General features: G+C 41.3%; 1 protein-coding gene across 3 annotated transcripts in view; it reads left to right on the top strand.

Moving 5' to 3' along the window:
• MFSD6 (major facilitator superfamily domain containing 6) overlaps positions 1-18,313 on the top strand; it is a 73,801-nt gene that overhangs the window by 23,586 nt on the left and 31,902 nt on the right. For all 3 annotated transcript variants that reach the window (XM_029934231.1, XM_029934232.1, XM_029934233.1), the window contains exon 2: positions 286-1,894. In XM_029934231.1, coding sequence (XP_029790091.1) covers positions 348-1,894 — 1,547 coding nt within the window. In that variant the 5' untranslated portion in view covers positions 286-347. The remainder of the gene's footprint in view (positions 1-285; positions 1,895-18,313) is intronic.

Here is an 18,313-nt window from a genome sequence, read left to right as displayed (position 1 = left end):
CATTTGTAAATTTTCACTACAAATCAATGAAAAGATTTGAGAATGAACCTGAGCCATAACCTTGCCATTAGAACACATGATTAGCCAGTCAGTGGCCACAAAGAGTATTGACTTTTTGAAAGCTATTTTTCTTTTTTAGTATTGTATGGCTGCAAGTGGTAAATGGGAGAATTCTCTCTCACAATTACTATATTTAGTTTGAAACTCCTCAGTTTCTTGCAAGATGAAGCTCTGTGTTTAAATGTTAGTTTCATACTAAGCCATCTTTTAAATTTTACTTTACAGGTCAACAATAAAAATTTTGAAGGTCATAAAACTTTAAGACTTTCTGATGGTGGTGAGAAGCCATGGCGGCAGATGATAAAGTTGCCATCTTAACGGATGATGAAGAGGAACAGAAGAGAAAATATGTGCTTGCTGATCCCTTTAATGGTATTTCCAGGGAACCAGAACCACCTTCAAATGAAACACCCACCTCCACAGAAACCTCTGCTCTTCCTGAGGAGGAAGTAGACTGGATAGAGAAACATTGTGTTAAAATAAACAATGATCTTCTGATATCCAAGGTCTTCTATTTTTTCTTTTACTCTGCGTATGGCTCTCTTTACCCACTTCTGCCGGTGTATTATAAACAGCTGGGAATGTCACCAAGCCAGAGTGGATTGCTAGTAGGTATCCGATACTTCATTGAATTCTGCAGTGCTCCATTTTGGGGTGTGGTTGCAGATCGCTTTAGAAAAGGCAAAATTGTCCTCCTCTTTTCTCTTTTGTGTTGGGTTCTATTCAACCTGGGCATTGGATTTGTCAAACCTGCTACCTTGAGATGTGTACCAAAGATTCCCCCAACATCTCATCCCACCAACTCAAGTCACCTGTTAACTATCCCACCAACCAATTCTACTGTTACCACATCGCCAAGAATGCGTGAGAAAAGGAGCCTCCTCCCTTCCAATTGGCCAGGGATATTAGAAGCAGGGCCCAATGTCACTGAAACTGTCATCTTTTCGACAGCCCCAAACAAGACCAGTGCACCCACTCTGCAACCTCAGACAGATGAAATTACTGACCAAATTATGGACTTTACCTTGAATCCAAGCACAGCAACCTCTGCCTTCTTGGGAAATGTAACCAGAGAGACGACCACTGCTATTGTCACCACCACCAAATCTTTACCTTCTGATCAAGTCACTCTTGTTTATGATCAACAAGAAGTTGAGGCTATATTCTTGGTGATCTTGGTAGTTGTCATAATAGGAGAATTTTTCAGTGCCTCTTCTGTCACCATTGTGGACACTGTAACACTTCAGTATCTGGGAAAACACAGAGATCGCTATGGATTGCAGCGTATGTGGGGCTCCCTGGGCTGGGGCCTGGCGATGCTCTCGGTGGGCATTGGGATTGACTACACACACATAGAAGTGCTCATTGATGGAAAGGGGTGTAAACCCCCTGAATATCGGAACTACCAGATCGTCTTCATTGTCTTTGGAGTTCTCATGACCATGGCTTTGATTGTCGCCACTCAGTTCCGCTTCCGCTACAACCATTTCAAAAACAATGAAAATAAAGGAAAAGAGGTGGAGATCCCTCAAGTGGAGAGGAACAGCTCTACGGAGTCCTCTGAGGAGACACCAACCACCACGAGCCACTCACAGGCCTTCAACTTTTGGGACTTAATCAGACTGCTTTGCAGCGTGCAGTATGGCTCCGTGTTGTTTGTGGCGTGGTTTATGGGTTTTGGATATGGCTTCGTGTTCACCTTTCTCTACTGGCATTTGGAAGACTTGAATGGAACTACGACTCTCTTTGGGGTCTGTTCAGTCCTGAGTCATGTATCTGAGCTGACAGCTTATTTTTTTAGTCACAAGCTTATTGAACTGATTGGCCACATCAGGTAAGAACATGCTTATTACTGCTGCCTCTCAGCAATTGAACCTCATCTGTTTTGTTCATAGCTCCTTTTAGCAAGTAGAAAGAAATTGTAATTTGTGTTGCCGGTAGGGCTGGAATGGGAATGGAGCTTTCTGTTGCTCTTGCTCCTCAAAATAGAAACAAAAGGAAGGAAGTAATGGACCTACTTGGATTATCTAAAACAAACAAAAAATGCTGCTTCCTCTCTGTATGCTAGGAGGCTCTTGCAGTAGATGTTTTCAGGTATAGGAGCACCAATGTAGGGAAGTAGGTTATGCTGTGGACCTTGAAGGGTCCACATGTCCCAGGCATTTGTGAAGGAGGGTTTAGGTGGATAAAGTGGATTGGGCTTTTTCAGCCTTCAGTTATTCTCAGCCACTTGTTACATATGGTGTTTTATGAAGATGTCCAAATTATTTAATGAGGCTGTGATTTGACCCACCATAATCCCTAATCCATGGTACTACATGGAGGAGATTCTTACGTGATTTTTTCCCCTGATTATTGCATTAGTCTCTGCATTTTTGTCTGCCATGAAGACATGGAACATTTAAAAATCTTTCTTTCACCTAAATTTCCCATGTAATCTTTTTAGTAAAAAAAAAAAAAAATCTCTAAATGGTTGCTGTTTCATGTGTAATGTTCCTCACCATTAATGTTTGTCTGAAGTTGACTGAACAGTACCTTGCTCTTTGTAAGTCTTTCTTCTCTGTTGTTGGTCTACACTTAAGCCTTCTTAGCACATAAGAAAAGTATGGCATGTCTGTCCCTAAAATTTGAAGTTGCTATAACTGAAAGAGAGCAGCCACGCACGTGCACGCGTGTGTGTGTGTGTGTGAATCATTAAATCTGTTTCCATGAGAAATTAAAAGGAGAAATAGGCACTGACAAGATTTGAGAAACAGTGATCCTCTTTCCTTTCTCTTCTATTAACTGAAGATTTTAATTAATAACAAGTAATTTAATTTAAAGTTTCAACCTAGAATCATTTTTCCCCCAAACAATTGTGAATATTTTTTTTCTTATTTGGTTGGTTTTGCTTTGGGAGGCTGTGTTCTGTTGCTTTTGTTTCTCAAATCTTTGACCCCTTTGTCGTCACTAAACAAAGCCAAGCCTTGTATAGAAGGTTCCCAGATTCACTAGGTCCCCAAGGCATATTCAGCGGGTCCAATTTGAAAAGAGTTATAATATTAAGGGCTTGGAATGTCCTTTAACGTTGTCCAGGTCATGTTAACATTCTCTGAGCTGTGTGGACTGACCATGATGGATGAGACACTTCTCTTCAGCTTGACTGTATAATGACTTCTCAACTAATAGCATCTTTAAAATCACAGTCATTTGGACTGGGCATGCACGGGCGGGAGGTGAGGCCACCCGGGCCTCCTCATGTCCCCTCTGGCCTCACAGGATTGGTGGGGCATGTGAAATATTAAAAAGAAATCAGTCATTTATTCCCAGAAAGGCACTCAGGTCTTATGAGTGAATGGCAGTTCTAGATGTCATGGTTTAATCAGTTCATTTAAATAGTCAACATTAATTTGAATAATTGAATATTGACTCTACAGAGTATGAGTATGCATTATATTTTTAAAGAAATTGTTAGGCTCTTCTCACATGTAAGAAAAGAAATTTCTTTTCTGTCCCTGCCTTTTGTCTAAGGTGTATATTTTCATGATAAAATCCTAGATTTACTATTAATTTTGGTGATTACGTGAAGCTTACCCTTGTAGTTGCTGAGCATTTTTAGTTGTGTTTCTTTTTTTCCTGAGCTCAGTTAACCTTAATTTTCTGGTTTCTATGTACAGAAAACATTTTCCTCTTCTTATTTAATGATGTAATGGAAGAAGAAGGCTCTCGTGGTCACATTGCTGCCCCCAAGATTCTACTGGGATTCCATTCATTAATTTGTGGTCATTTACCTCTTTTGGGTTTTAATTCTGTCCATTAAAAATATTATCCAACCACTTTTGTAAGATCCTAATAGCTGTAGTGAGATTATGCTCACTATTCAAGTAGAACAGATATGTTTCTTTTCTTGAGAATTTGGGGAGTCCAGTCAGGTGGTGGTGGATGGGATTTGGGAGGTTGAATGTGTGCTGATGACAGTTGTAAACTTTTCACTGGAATTTTGTCATACATTTAGTAGTTGACAAAGAGATTATGTTTGTATGAGTTGATAGCCTTTTATGTTTTCCTTATAGAACCATAAGGAGGGATCTGTCTGTGGCTCTTATGCATGCATGTGTGTTTTTTCAATACTCTGTGACTGTCTTATTTGTTTTTCGGAGTCTGCACTAACATAGATTGTAAGTATCTTTTCTAAGCCAAAGTGGGTTTTCCACAACTTTTTAATATAGATTCATAATAAAGAAAAACTCATACCAGAAAATAGTTTTTTAAAATAGCATGTCCAGGGACGCCTGGGTGGCTCAGTCGGTTAAATGTTTGACTTCAGCTCAGGTCATGATCTCACAGTTAGTGAGTTCAAGCCCTGATCAGACTCTGTGCTGCCAACTCTGAGCCTAGAGCCTACTTCAGATTCTGTGTTTCCCTCTCTTTCTTTCTGTTCCCTGCTCTCACTCTGTCTCTCTCTCTTTCTCTCAAAAATAAACATTAAAAGAAAGATACTTTTTAAAAAATAGTAAAATAGCATGTCCACTTTTGAAGTAATTAGTATTTTAACAGTTACACAGTTTGGTCCCAATTTTTCAGGTGATAAACTATCAGTCTAACCACACACACATACACACACACGCAGAAATGATTTCTGGTTTTGATCTTGGATTTTGTTCTTCTCTGGAAAGTAGCTTTCTCAGGCAAATAGGATAATGCTTACTATTTCCACTAAAAAAGGTAAATTTCTTTTTATGTGAAATCACATGACTTTGGGATTTACAGCAAGTATATTTCTAGGCGAATTTATGTAAAGGTGCTAACAAGACTTCTTTAACTAGAAATATAAATGTATCTTAGTTTACTTTTTATAATATTTTAATGTTTGTTTATTTTTGAGAGAGAGAACGCAAGTAAGAGAGGGGCAGAGAGAGAGGGAGACGCAGAATCCAAAGCAGGCTCCAGGCTCTGAGCTGTCAGCATGGAGCCTGACGTGGGGCTCAAACCCATAAACTGTGAGATCATGACCTGAGCCGAAGTCAGACACTCAACCAACTGAGCCACCCAGGTGCCTGGAAATATAAATATATCTTAAGGATATATTTATGCTGCTGAATGTTTTAACAGCTGTGAGTAGAGTTGTGATCAAAATACATTGTAGTTAATCATTTGTAAAGTTGTAAATCATTACTATCCAATATTAGGCCATCACCTATGTTATTTGATTTAAATTTATTTAAATATTAAGGGACACAAAAATCTACTCAATCAACTCTGACTTTGCCCTAAAATTCTTGCACTCAAGGACAGTTTTGCCATGCAGATGTCAACTGGAAGGGGTTATAGATTAACCATGCTTAGCCATTAATTACTACTTAATAGTAGCTAAGTGCCCAGTGAGCTAGCCAGTCAGCTTGGGAAAGAAGCAAACACGTGCTGCAAATAGCAAGAGGAAGAAAGAACAGGTTTTCCTGGTGCAGAAAAACCAGGAACAAAGAACAAGTTGCTGGGTTGCCAACTGAGGACCCTTGGGACGTAGGACGTGTAGTTTTGTCCCTGGAGGAACGACAATCGGCATTACAGGAAGGAGGAAACACTGCTGTTGGGGAGCTGAGGGAAGGCTTCACAGAGGAGGCGCAATTCGAGCCTGCCATTGAAGGAGTTAGAGAAGACCCTGTTTATTTACTTAGGTTTGTCTCGCTGCTTCTCTCCCTTGATCTGACCCCTGTATGAGCTGAGTCTGGATCTGCTGGCTGTCCCATCCTGTTCTCACCCTCCACCGCAGGGTGCTGGCTTCTGCTGGCTGCTTCTCCTGGCTTCCGCCTGCGTTCAGCCCATCCAGCAGTTCTCACCCAGCAGACGTAGGAGGAACGCTTTCTGGACTCCTGGTGCTCAGGCTGCACTCAGACCTGTGGCTCCCTAGGGTGAACCCAGCCATTCACACTTGATTTCAAGTTCCCCGGTTGATTTTACCATGTGATCAAGGTTGATAGCCAAGGTTGAATGCCACTTGGCATTCTCTGCGCAGCCCTCTCCTCTCCAGTCCCTACCCTGCCCCCCAGACACTCAGTCTGTCTCACCCGTCCGGTCTCTTAGAGCTGCCGTGCCTCGGTGTGGCCCACCACTGTGGGTGGCCCTGGGCCCTGCTAACATGCCCATTCCTGTCACCCTTCCACCCTGGGCCTGCCAGAGGCTGCCTGAGTTCCCCCACCAGACTGGGCTTCTCCACGCTTCCTTCCTTGGTAAAAATGCAAAAGGAGTGTGGACCTTAAACACCTTTTTCCTGTCTTCTCATTTCTTTTTAATGTTTATATGTTTTTGAGAGAGACCAAGAGACCGACCCCATGGGGGAGGGGCAGAGAGAGAGGTAGACCGAGCATCTGAAGCAGCTCCCGAGTGTCAGTGCAGTGCCTGACGTGGAGCTCAAGCCCAGCCACCCAGGGCCCCTGTCTTCTCATTTTTTAAAGGAGACTTAATTTTCACAGTAAATTTGTAGTTATATAATACATTCTCTACAGGAGCAAGTATTTCTCATATTTGAAGACCAAAACCCTGTGTATTTATTCAGTTTAGCAGAACAGCTATTTAGGCTTAGGGAATTGCAGGTTCATGGGACATAGGGCCGAGCACAGAAAGGACTGGGCGATTCAAGGCCAGGTGTGTGCTGGGATTAGGAATCCTGGAGGCAGTAGGGAACCACTGCAAGGTTCAGAGCAGGGCAGGGTGAGCGATTTTTATTTACTTGCAGAAAGGCAGGTCACTGAAGCAGTGCACCCATTGAGAGGGTTCTTAAAATAGTCCAAGGGAAAGATGAAACAGGGTGAAATGATACAGGCCTGAACTACAGCAGCACCAACAGAACTTGAGGGAAGGTACGCATTTGGCAGGTAAAGTTAACAGAATGGTTTCGATGTGGGAAATAAGGTAGAGTTCCTCATGTTTCCAGTTTGTTCAGTGTCCAGTTTAGTGGTTCCACTAAAAATCCAGTAGGAAATTCAAGAAGGAGATGCAGATTTGGGGGAATGTGATCTAAGTTCATAATTGGGTTTATTTAGTTTGAAATTGGAACATCTATTTGGGAATGTCTAACAGAGTTGACTGTTCCAGGCCTGAAGCTTAAGCTGTATCTCCAAGCTTAGGATTCGGGATATCAATTTGGGATGGTTAAAACACAGATAAGATCAGCAAGGAAATTTTGTGGTCAAAGAAGAGAAATGGGCTGAGGAAAATCAATTACGGTGGTCTCCAAGATTTTGTTCCAAGTGTCTGATCTTATGGCAATGTTAGTTTGTGCTCTGTGGCTGTATTCTCATGCTGAAGAATATTTTGTGTTGGGGGAAGTATGTGGCATGGATGGTGTTTACTGTAACCTTTCTCCCTCTTGCTTTAGAAGGAAATGACCTGAGCTCCTCTCCAGGGCCTTCGCTCGAGCCAGGCACCCTCTCTGAGTGTTGATAAGTGGACCTAAGACATAAACAAGGGAGGGAGAAAAATAAAGGGAGAAGGAATGTAAGGAGCATAATCAGAAAGAAAGTAGAGAAAGGGCATGCTGCTCTCTCGAGGGAGGGGATTGTTTCTTCTTGTCCTTATTCGTGCAAGTCATTGCCACGTAGTGGTCACCAACACAGGCTTAGAGGCTCATTGCCTGGTCTCAGAGCCTGGCTTCGCCTTTTGGAACATGTGGCCGTGGACAAGTTACATAAGTTTTTGCTTCTCTGTTTTGTCATCTGTAAATAGGGATACTTTTGGTACCTACATCTTCATTGTTTTTATTTCTTTTGATGAAGACTAATGAGATAAAATATGGCAAGTGCTTAGCACAGCAACTGGCATATATTAGGAGTTCAGTTGATTTTTTAAAAAGTATTTCTTTGGTCAGTCTCTGGCTACGTCATGTTGCTTATAACAAGAGCCATTGACTCTGACAAAAATCCAGGGACTTAGCACAATATCATAAGTGTATAGATCATTGAGATCATTGAGCCTGCACAGTTAAAATGTTTGTTATTTTCAACATTTTCAAAACTAATATTCTTTTCAAAAACATTTTGATCAAACTGAGTTTTAGTCCACCCCCCCCACCCCCACTGTATGACAATCGATTGTTTACATACTCCCTGGTACCATTTTCTAGAGTTTGGTGAGTATGAGCACCATTCCTGTAATAGCTGGCATACAGAATGATTATAACTGTAGCTGTCATTATTTATGTGATAGATTTCTATTTTTTCTGTTCCTTTCCCACACTACCTTCAAAGACATTGATATTCATTTTTATAGGAAAAGCCTTTTAGAGGTATTACAAGCAAGCATAGATTCTCATTATTAGAAAGCTGTGAGCTATAGAATCTCAAAAGTGGAAGAACTTACGATCAAGAGCCGGAAGGGAGTAATTTGCTTTTTATAGTCCCTTGAAAAGAACAACTCTGCAAAGAAATATATGACCATATTATAGCTACCAGGCTGACTTGTTAATAACAGCATTACTAATAATTGAGTCATTCACAGTTCAGAACAAAAGACTATTATGGCAAAGTAGTGTAAGTGAATCCAGGGCTTTTATTTATTGGTGTCATATTTGGTTTGGTTTTTCTTCTACCTTTGGGTGCTGGATTGACTGAGGCGCTCATTGAGTTACAGAGAACAGAACTGACTCAGTATGAGCTGTAACTTGTGGTTGTGGACTGTCCCCACCCCCCGATCCCCTCACAGGCTGAGGTGATGTCCGTCAGGGTGTGCACCAGCAAGAGTAAACACGGATCCTGCAAGTTCATTACCTAGACCACACTGTGGGGACAGTTCTGTAGTCCTTGGGGTGCTCAAGTTAGACATTTTTTGTGGAATAAAAATTCCATTTTAAGGTATATCCTCATCTGGAAAAACTTAACAGACATGTGCATGGATGCTTACTTGCTTATGCAGCTTTCTAACAGTGGAAAATAGAAACAGTCTAAATATCTATCAACTGGAGAATAAATATGTTCAATATAGTATAGTCATAAGATGGAAGACTATGCAAAAGGTAAAAGGAATGCACTAGATCAATAATGTCAACATGTAAAGCTCTCAAAAATATGTGTGTGGGGGGGAGTATGCCTGGATGGCTCAGTTGATTACATGTCCAATTTCGGCTCAGGTCATGATTTCACAGTTCATGAGTTTAAGCCCCACATTGGGCTCTGTGCTGACAGCTCAGGGCCTGGAGTTTTCTTTGGATTCTGTGTCTCCCTCTCTCTACCCCTCCCCGACTTGTTTTCTCTCTCTCTCTCTCTCTCTCTCTCAAAAATATATTTAAAAAATTTTTTTAAATAAAAGCTACACATATTTTTATGGGTACATCTATATCAAAAGACACTTAAATTTGGAGAGGAAAAATCCATTTCACATTCCTACTAGCCCTGGACAGAATGTAGAAAGGAGGCGACTGGGAGAGGGAACAAAGAGGACCCCAAAAGCCTCTCCTTTATCTGTAAGACTTAAGTTTTTAAGGAAATATGGAAGCATGTTCATAATTTTCCACTCTTGGTGTTGGATATGTACCTTTCAGGTTTTTTCTGGATTTTCTGTTGGAAAATAGCTGAGAGCTTGTCAACTTCTAGTGAACCAGTGTAATCCTATAGAATTGTGTGTGTGTGGCTGTATATGTTTCATAGAGACCTATTCTATACCAATATGTCAGACATTGAGAATTTGTGCCCCTGATATGTACATTACCCATGTATACACCCCTAACTAGTAGCATAAATATAATGACTAAATGTCTATTTTATATAAGTATCATGGCCTCAGATCTTTAAAATGAGGTCAGATGCAAATTTATACTATCTTATTGGGAATTAATATCAGACAGCCCAACCACCCTGATTTGGGTATCAAGTATGTTTCCTTATATAAAAAAGAAGTAAGGTACCAAAAAGCCAAGCGAAATCCCAAAGACCATAAAGTTTATTACAAGCAGTAAGCTCAAGTATGAGTGTCTGTACCAGCTGCTTCATTATCTTGAGTCATACAGTGTCAATTTACTGCCTTTTTTGTGTGTGCAGTCAAAAACCTAAGTAATCTGGCTAATTATATTTCTACTTCACCATGGAAATATTTACCAGACTGCAATTATATAATTGAGTAGGATACTTTGAAGAGTGGATAAGAAAATAAATTTTCTTAGAAGTTTACTACATAGCATACCTCTCCAAAGCCTTTCCAACTGTAAGGAAGAATACTGCTCTGTTCTTATGGCTGAAGTTGTAAGCATCTTTTCTTCACCTTTTCTCTGCTGAAAACAACATCTCTGAATAGTAATCTATCAGTGGACAAACAGTAACTTGTTAACTTTTCCTGAAAAAGATAACCCGTATGTTGAAGCTCAGACATTATCCAAAAAAAGTAAATGTTACATTCGTCTGGGTTCTGTATCTTTTAACCATGTGGCTGTGACCATGTGACCGCTGAGTACGGTGAGGAATCCTCATGGCTGGAGTGTTGACCGTGGAATGTTGGCCGGACATTTCATTCCATTTAGAAGAATGACGAAGAGAAGAGAGCAGATTAGTGTAGCCTTGACTTCAGTCACCTTCTCAAGCCCTAGTAAAACTGTGGGGTAGTCTGGTAGCTATTCTGTTTCCTTTTTTCTTCTTTTTGCCTGTCTACCTATAGGGTGTGTGTGTGTGTACCTGTGTGTGCCTGCACACACACGCATGACTGTTTGACCTAGGTTGAAATCCCACGCTTACTGTATGTCTGACCTTGGTTAAATAGCAGTTTAGCTTTGTTAAGCCTTTTAGGTTCCTCATTTATAAAATGGGCTTAATAATTATACCTAGCTTCATAGCATTGTTACTAAGATTAAATGAGATAATGGATAGCAACACTAAGTGCTCAACTGTAAACAGTAGGTAGTATTGTTACTGTTATTATTAATTGACTCCTTCAATAAGCACATACTTGATGACAGACACTTTTCTAGACCGTGGGGATATAGCAAGTGTGTAGTAAGATAAACACAGGCTCCTCGTGGAACTAACACACTGTGGGGTAGACAATAAGCCGTAAACAGATGCTTTTATTTCTGAGAATAATGAGTAATATATGGCAAAAATAACATGGATGAGGGTTCACAAAGTGACTGAGGAGACGAGACTGTTTTAATTTGGGCAGGCTGGGAGGCTTTCTCTGAAGAAGTGACATTTGAACAGAGTCCTGATAGAAGCCACTCAATGTAGATTTGGGGCACAGAGGAAACCACAAGGATGAACAGCCTAAGGGGAGAGTGAGGCGGTCTGCAAGGTGGGCAGGGGACCTGCAGGGCCGTGAGGACCACAGTAAGGGACAGCATGTGACGTGTCTAAGAAAAGTGGGAGCCATTGGCAAGTTTGAGCAAGGGGTGATATGAACAGATTTCTGCTTTTGTGGTTTTTAAAAATATCTACCTGGGTGGTAAATTTATCATTATTTACCTTGTTCTACTTTAGAACGGTCCCAAATTACTTCGTTCTCTGAGTTACAGAGAAATTATAAGTTGTTTTCTTTTTGAGTCATAAACTGGTAATTCATGCACTCCCTTTGTTAATTTAATGCCTTCCACCAATCCAGATGGTGGTTTTGGGGGTCTTTCTTTCTTTCCTTTTTTTTTTTTTTTTTTTTTAGCAACTTCACAATTCAGAATTAGTCATGCAATATAGAGGGTAAACAAAAACATTAAAAATTTAAAAATCTCCAACCTTAACAAAAATATAATTATAGGATGATCCTACAAAAATAATAATAGCTGGTATGCTACCATTTGAGTGCTTATTATAGAAAAGTGCTTACGAAGCCTTATGCTAAATACTTTACTGCCAGGCCCTCATTTAATCCTTTTAAAGGCCTTGTGAGTGAAGCATTGGTATGTTTATTTCAAAAAGGAAAGGTTCTGCGTGGTTAAATAAGTTGCCCATGGTGACACAGCTAGTAAACAGCAGAGGGAAGACTCAGACCCAAGCCATTCAGACTCCACAGCTCATGATCTCAGCCGCTTCATAGATTCATGGGCACAGACTCAGAGTGGCAAGTATTTTGTCCCTTTATGCAGCCCAGTCTTACCTCTCAGTCTTCCTCTTAATGTTAATGACCAGTATCAGTACAGCTTTTTCACCTGTTTCAGGTACCTTCCTTTATCGTCCTGTTATGACCTCCATTCCTCTAAAATGCCCCATTCTCTCAATTTATTCCTTTTACCCTCAATGAAATTCACAATTCTCTAGATTAGCTGCCTTTCTGTAATATGAGGAGAGTAATATAAAACACACTGAATAGAAGTGGCAAAAATTAATGTTTCTCATGATGAGTGTGTATCATATAGAGTTAATTCACAATTAAGTATTTGTTCACTCGATATTTTTTAAAAGAAGTCTTTATTAAAGGCCAGGTTCTATTCTGGGATACAATGTTGAGCAAGGTAGACAAGGCACCCCTCTCATGGGGGTTCACATGGTGTGGAAGACCCTATTACAAACAAAAATGCTGGATGCTACAGAAATGTTAACTTAGGCACCTAAGACACTGGGAATGGGAAAAGAGTGAAGCAAATAAAATTGAGAGTTCTTTTAGGAAGGACTTACTGTATATGGAGCAAGGGAGAAGTTATCTGATGAGCCAGATACCACATAGGTGGTGGTGCCACTCACCAAAGAAGGGAACCCAGGAAGGGGAAAGAGGTTACTTGTGGGAATCCTCTGTGACAGTGGAGATGCCCATTGGGAAGATGTATGCCCATGGGGAAGTCTAGAGCTTGGAGGAGGGGGGAGGCTGGAGATGTCTTTTGGGGAACACCGACATATAGGGAAGACCTCTAGCTCCACCCCATGATTTGAAGTTCTCTGTAACCATCTTTCTTCTCTGCTTCCCTCCCTTCCGTTCACCTAGTAAATCCATTTTGGGAAACTATTTACCCCAGATAAGGAACACGTTACTATCAGTGTTACTTCTGGAAGCAGTGCCTGCCATAGAGCAGGACTGTTGAAAAGAAACAAGGTCACTGCTTCTAAGATGGGGGTATGAAAGTTATATCCTAAAGTCAGACCCTGAAGTCTTGATGATTATTTCTCTAATGTTCTCTTGATGTTACTCACTCATGGCTCAAGGCCTTCATCCTAGAGTGAGCCTCTATTCACCCTTAGGAATGGTGGCCCCTGCATTTCTGTGGGACTGGAGAAACAGTTATTATATTACTGGAGGGAATATGATGCCCCAAAAAGCCTAATGTCTTAGGTGTGATTTTCTGTGCTCAGGGCTTATTTGATAAGTGCAATATAAACTAAGAAAGCAAACTGAGACCAGCAAACAAAACAACTACTATTTTTTTTAATGCACATGCCTGAATGTAAAATTATTTTTTATTGCCTTACCTGAGGAATGCTACCGATAGCTGGAATAGACTTTTTGCACAGATTCTTGTGTCTTCTAGAGGGAACCATTTTATTCTCAGTTTACTAATTAGGCTGCATCAGAAAATCATTGTTTCCATTTCTAATTTCTAGATCATCAATAAAAATAAATGGAAATAATACTATTGTAGGCTTTAAAATTTATACAGTTTTCATAAACATTTTTATTGTTAAAACCACTTTACAAAACAGTTAAGTTTTGTTATGTTCATTTTACAATGAGTGGATGAGAGCCAGATAACCTCCATTGGTGGAAGGACCATGTTGACTCCCTGGGAGCCTGGGGTGGAGCAGCTGAGAACCTGCAGCCAGGGTTCATGGAGCTCCAGGGTAGGTTCCTAATTGTGTCAGAGAAAATGGGTATTAAGAACAGAGAAGACTGTTTCTGTGGACTGAATTGTTGAAATCCATGTGTTGAAGCCCTAACCCCAAATGTGATGGTATTTGGAGATGAGGCCTTTGGGAGATGACTAAGGTTATATTAAATCATGAGGATGGGACCTTGAAGATGTGCTTAGTGCCCTTATAAGAAGAGACACCAGAGAGCTTTCTCTGGTTCTTTCTCTCAGCCATGGCAGAACACAGTGAGAAGGTGGCCATCTACAAGCCAGGAAGAGGGTCCTCAGCAGAATCTGACAGTGCTCGCTCTGTTCTCAGACTTCCAGATTCCAGAACTGTTAGAAAATAAACTACGTGTTTAAGCCATCTATTCTGGAGTATTTTGTTATGGTAGCCTGAGGTGATTGAGATGTATGTCCTAACAGAGGAAGGAGAGCCTGAGGTGGATAGAGAGGGGTGGGACTCCCAAAGATTCTAAGAGTCAGAGGACACGAGTAGGAGGGATGTGTGGCTTAACGTTGGGATGACTGGAGTGAGTCAGGCAGCAGTAAACTTCTTTTTCTGCATGTGTACTCCATTCCTGGTGGCATGTACATTGGTTGGGTGGGCAGATCCACCATGCATGCTCAGGAAGGAACGGATTTGCTATGATTGTCCAAGGTCTACCCTTCTGAATGGTGGGGTGGGGACTCAGCCCAGGTCTCTGGCTGGTAGATCCCATACTGTTTTCAGTGTATCAGATAATAATGCTGGCATCATCGAAATAAATGAAAACTAGTTTCATTATTACTTGATTACTCTTAATCAAGTTTCTCTTAATTATGAATACTCTTGTATTACTACTAAGTTATTACTATTAAGTTATTCTTAGTTCTATCAATGAGATTTTGTTAGAAATCTGTATGTTACAAATGCAGATAGAATATCACAGCAAATTTTTGTGAAGCATGATTTTTTAAGGTAGAATGATTGTGTGTGTGTGTGTGTGTGTGTGTGTGTGTGTGTGTGTAAAAGAGCACCCATTCGGTTTCCCTCAGTTTGTCTCAGATCCCCATGGTCAGGCTGGAGGAGGTCCGCTGTAGGATTGGACAGCAGAAGACATGGAGTTGAGTGTTGGTTCTGTGATTTGTTTAGTTTTGTAACCCTGGCAACTTGTTTCACCTTTCAGGGCCTTCATTTCCTCGGTACAAAATAGGATTCATGACAACTCTTGCCCTCCTTATTTCAGAAGATTATTGGCAGGAGCAAAGGGGTAGTAAGTGGGGAAAATGCTAAAGAATTGGAGAACATTATAGAAATGCTAGAATGGAGGGTTAGGCATGGTGAGGGCCTGCAGCAAGCAGAGGTCCCAAGGCCACTGAGGTTGATGCTCTTCTTTTCTTAATGTCACAAAAAAAGGGGCACAGGAGTGGGTTTGAACAAAATCTAATATTCAGTTAGAGTTTCCTATTTTAAAAAATAACAGAACAAAATTTCTAGTCATAATAATGTATTAATTGACAAGTTTGGGGCAGGAGTTTACTAAAATTGTGTTTGTATTATTTTGTTCTTTCTTGAAAAACCCATAACCTAATTTTTACTTTAGGGAATGTGTTTAGCATTGTGAGTTGGGATTACATTGAATTAAGTCAAAAAGCTAGTGAAAGTCCGAGAGAGAGAGAGAGAAAGAGAGGGAGACGACTCAAAGTTAGCGTTGGTAGAATAATTGACTCTTCCTAGTGGGTTCTGTGGAGCAACTTCAGGGAGCAAGGAAGGGAAAAGGTCAGGGCACCTTTCCAACGCCTTTGTGGGCTAAGCTCATCTCAGAGACTTCCCAGGCTGGTCTAGAGACGCGCAGTGTTGACAAACACAGCCTGAGCCGGTGGTTGGCAGAGACTCTTAGCCCGTCTTTGCTCTCCCCTCACTGAGTGTGTGGGGAGGAGGGTCCCTTCTCCCTCATTTCTGTTCCTGACCCAGCCCAAGCCAGATAGTTTCTGATTATTTGATTTCAAAGTCTGCTTGCTTGGGGACAGAAATCCTGGTCTCACCTTGCATCCTGCCTTAGCACTGACACCTTAGCTTTCTGGGGCTACCTCAGGAGAAATGGGTTTTTGACCCATTTTGTCTCATAAGAGAATTTTCCTTCTCCATAAACTTTTCTTTTTTGATCCAGGATATTGGGCAGCTGTTGACTGGCATTTGCTTTACTACTTTCCTCTTATGCCATTCCTCTTAATGATTCATCAAAGTTTAAAATGTTAACTGTCTTCTAAAGTCAACTCAAACATTCATCCAACTTCCTTGATCCAAGTGCACAGCTGTTACCAGGGGCATAACCACACTAGTGTCTAGTGTCACCAGGCCCTGTCGCTGCTGGTCCAATCCACAGGCGTTTTTTCAGGCCCTTGTCTAGGTCTGACTTCATGTAGGAACCTTGGAGTAGGAACACAGCACATTGTTGTTATCTTCCAAAAGAGCCATAGGTCAAGGGGTCAGGGACCTTGACCTTCACTGGCTAATGGATTTTGAGGCCCTCATTTTGCTGATCTGGACTTCTATTTCCTTGCCTCTATAAGAAGGTTGGACTTGATGCTGTGGCTTCTTTGAGTTCTGACTCTAATGATCTAACTTGCTACTGTGGTTGGTTTTAGTATGTGAAAACCCATACAGCACACCTCACCGCTCCCTGCCCACGCTTGCAAGGACTCAGACGCTGAGTGGTTTTTGCTGCTAAGTCAGAAATATGCACAATGCCATTCGTGCATATTCATCCAGGCTACGCCACGACAACAGACTGTCTGGTCAGAGATGGGCGACGTGATTTATGATAGTGGATCTGTATAGAGGATTTCTTTCTGGAAATCCAGTTGACTTGAATGGAAGTTAGGACTATAAAACTTGGACATTTATCCATGTACTGGCTCAGACAGAATTTGTAAAAAACTTGGCTGCCCTTGCTGAGGTATTTGCATTTTATTTTATTTGCATTATATTTTATTTATTTATTTGCATTTTATTGAATGCTAGTGAAGGCAGTTATGACCATTCCTGAGAAAAGTCTACCCCCAGTTTGTTCCCTGGATGACACCACTCCAGACAAGGGGTGGCCCAGGTCCCACCATGCCACCTGTTGTAAAAACGTATTAATTAGCACTGTTTATCAAAGCCCTTCACTCTACATCAACCACTGGAAAAGTAAATAGCAGTCCGCTTGATAACATAAGTGAATAAATACAGTTGGATTGGGTTGTACAAACTGCTAACCATTCTTCTCTAAGGGTGCAGCCTCACGCTGACCTCAGAGGCCCAGGGAAGCTACCACTGCATCACACATTTTGTTTCTCATCCACAGAATAAATAGCTCTTGAGTAAAACACTGGTATTCTTCACTAAATTTTGTTGGAATTAAGTAACCTTAGAGATCATTTTTGTGGCCTTAATTGTGACCCCTCCCCCCAATTCATATACTGAAGTCCTAACCCCTAGTACCTCAGAATGTGACTGTATTTGGAGACAGGATCTTTAAAGAGGTAGTTAAGTGTCGGTTAAGCGTCCAACTTGGACTTGGGTTATGATCTCGTGGTTCATGGATTCAAGCCCCATGTTGGGCTCTCTGCTGTCAGCACGGGGCCTGCTTCGGATCCTCTGTCCCCCACGCACTCTGCCCCTCCCCCACTTGTGCTATCTCTTTCTTTCTCAAAAATAAACATTAAAAAAATTTAAAGGGTAGTTGAAATGAAGTCATTAGTGTAGACCAGTGTCTAATATGACAGGTGTCCTTAGAGAAAAGGAGATTGGGACACAGGCACACACAGAGAAAAGACCATGTGAGGACATGGGGAGAAGGCAGCCATCGACAAGCCAAGGAGAGAGACCTTAGAGGAAACTAATACCGCTGATACCTGGATCTCAGATTTCTAGCCTCCAGAATTGTGAGAAAATCCATTCTGCTGTTTAAGTCACCCGGTCTGAGGTATTCGTTATGGTAGAGCTAGCAAACTAATACCATCACGTAGGCCTCGTTTGAGCCCAGTTTAGATTTCCTTCCCCCTAATCCTCAGCAGATGGTTACTTAGCCTTTGGCTGCTTCTAATGATGTGGAACTTGCTACCTCACAGTACAGCTAAGATCTTGTGTCAGTTAGGACTCTTTCACTTGAGGAAGCAGAAAATCTTACTCAGAGTGGCTTACGGAAAACAGGGAATGTATTGTTCAACTGAAAAGTCTAGCAGATAGCTGTAGGGGTAGCTCTACCCAGGGCTCAAAGGATGCAGTCAGAACTTGGGTTTCTTCATCTACCAGCTCTGCCTCCTCTAGAGTAGGCTTCCTACGCCTGTGCTGAAGTCCCAGGCTGGTCCAGGATCAAATCCAGCTCAAGAGAGAATGCTGTATTTTCTTAGTTTCTGCTTAGCAGCTAAAACAATTTTTGTTGTACTGACTGCACACAGGTCCGACTTAGGGGTAACATAGCCCATTCCCTCCCCAGCAGAAAAAGTCTTACACCTTTGAATGTCCCTCCTCCAGCTTTGCCTTTCCAGTTGTCTCATGGA

The sequence above is a fragment of the Suricata suricatta genome, chromosome 3 (genome assembly GCF_006229205.1).
Source record: "Suricata suricatta isolate VVHF042 chromosome 3, meerkat_22Aug2017_6uvM2_HiC, whole genome shotgun sequence".
NCBI classification, from domain to species: Eukaryota; Metazoa; Chordata; class Mammalia; order Carnivora; family Herpestidae; genus Suricata; species Suricata suricatta.
This window is presented reverse-complemented; position numbering and strand designations above follow the sequence as displayed.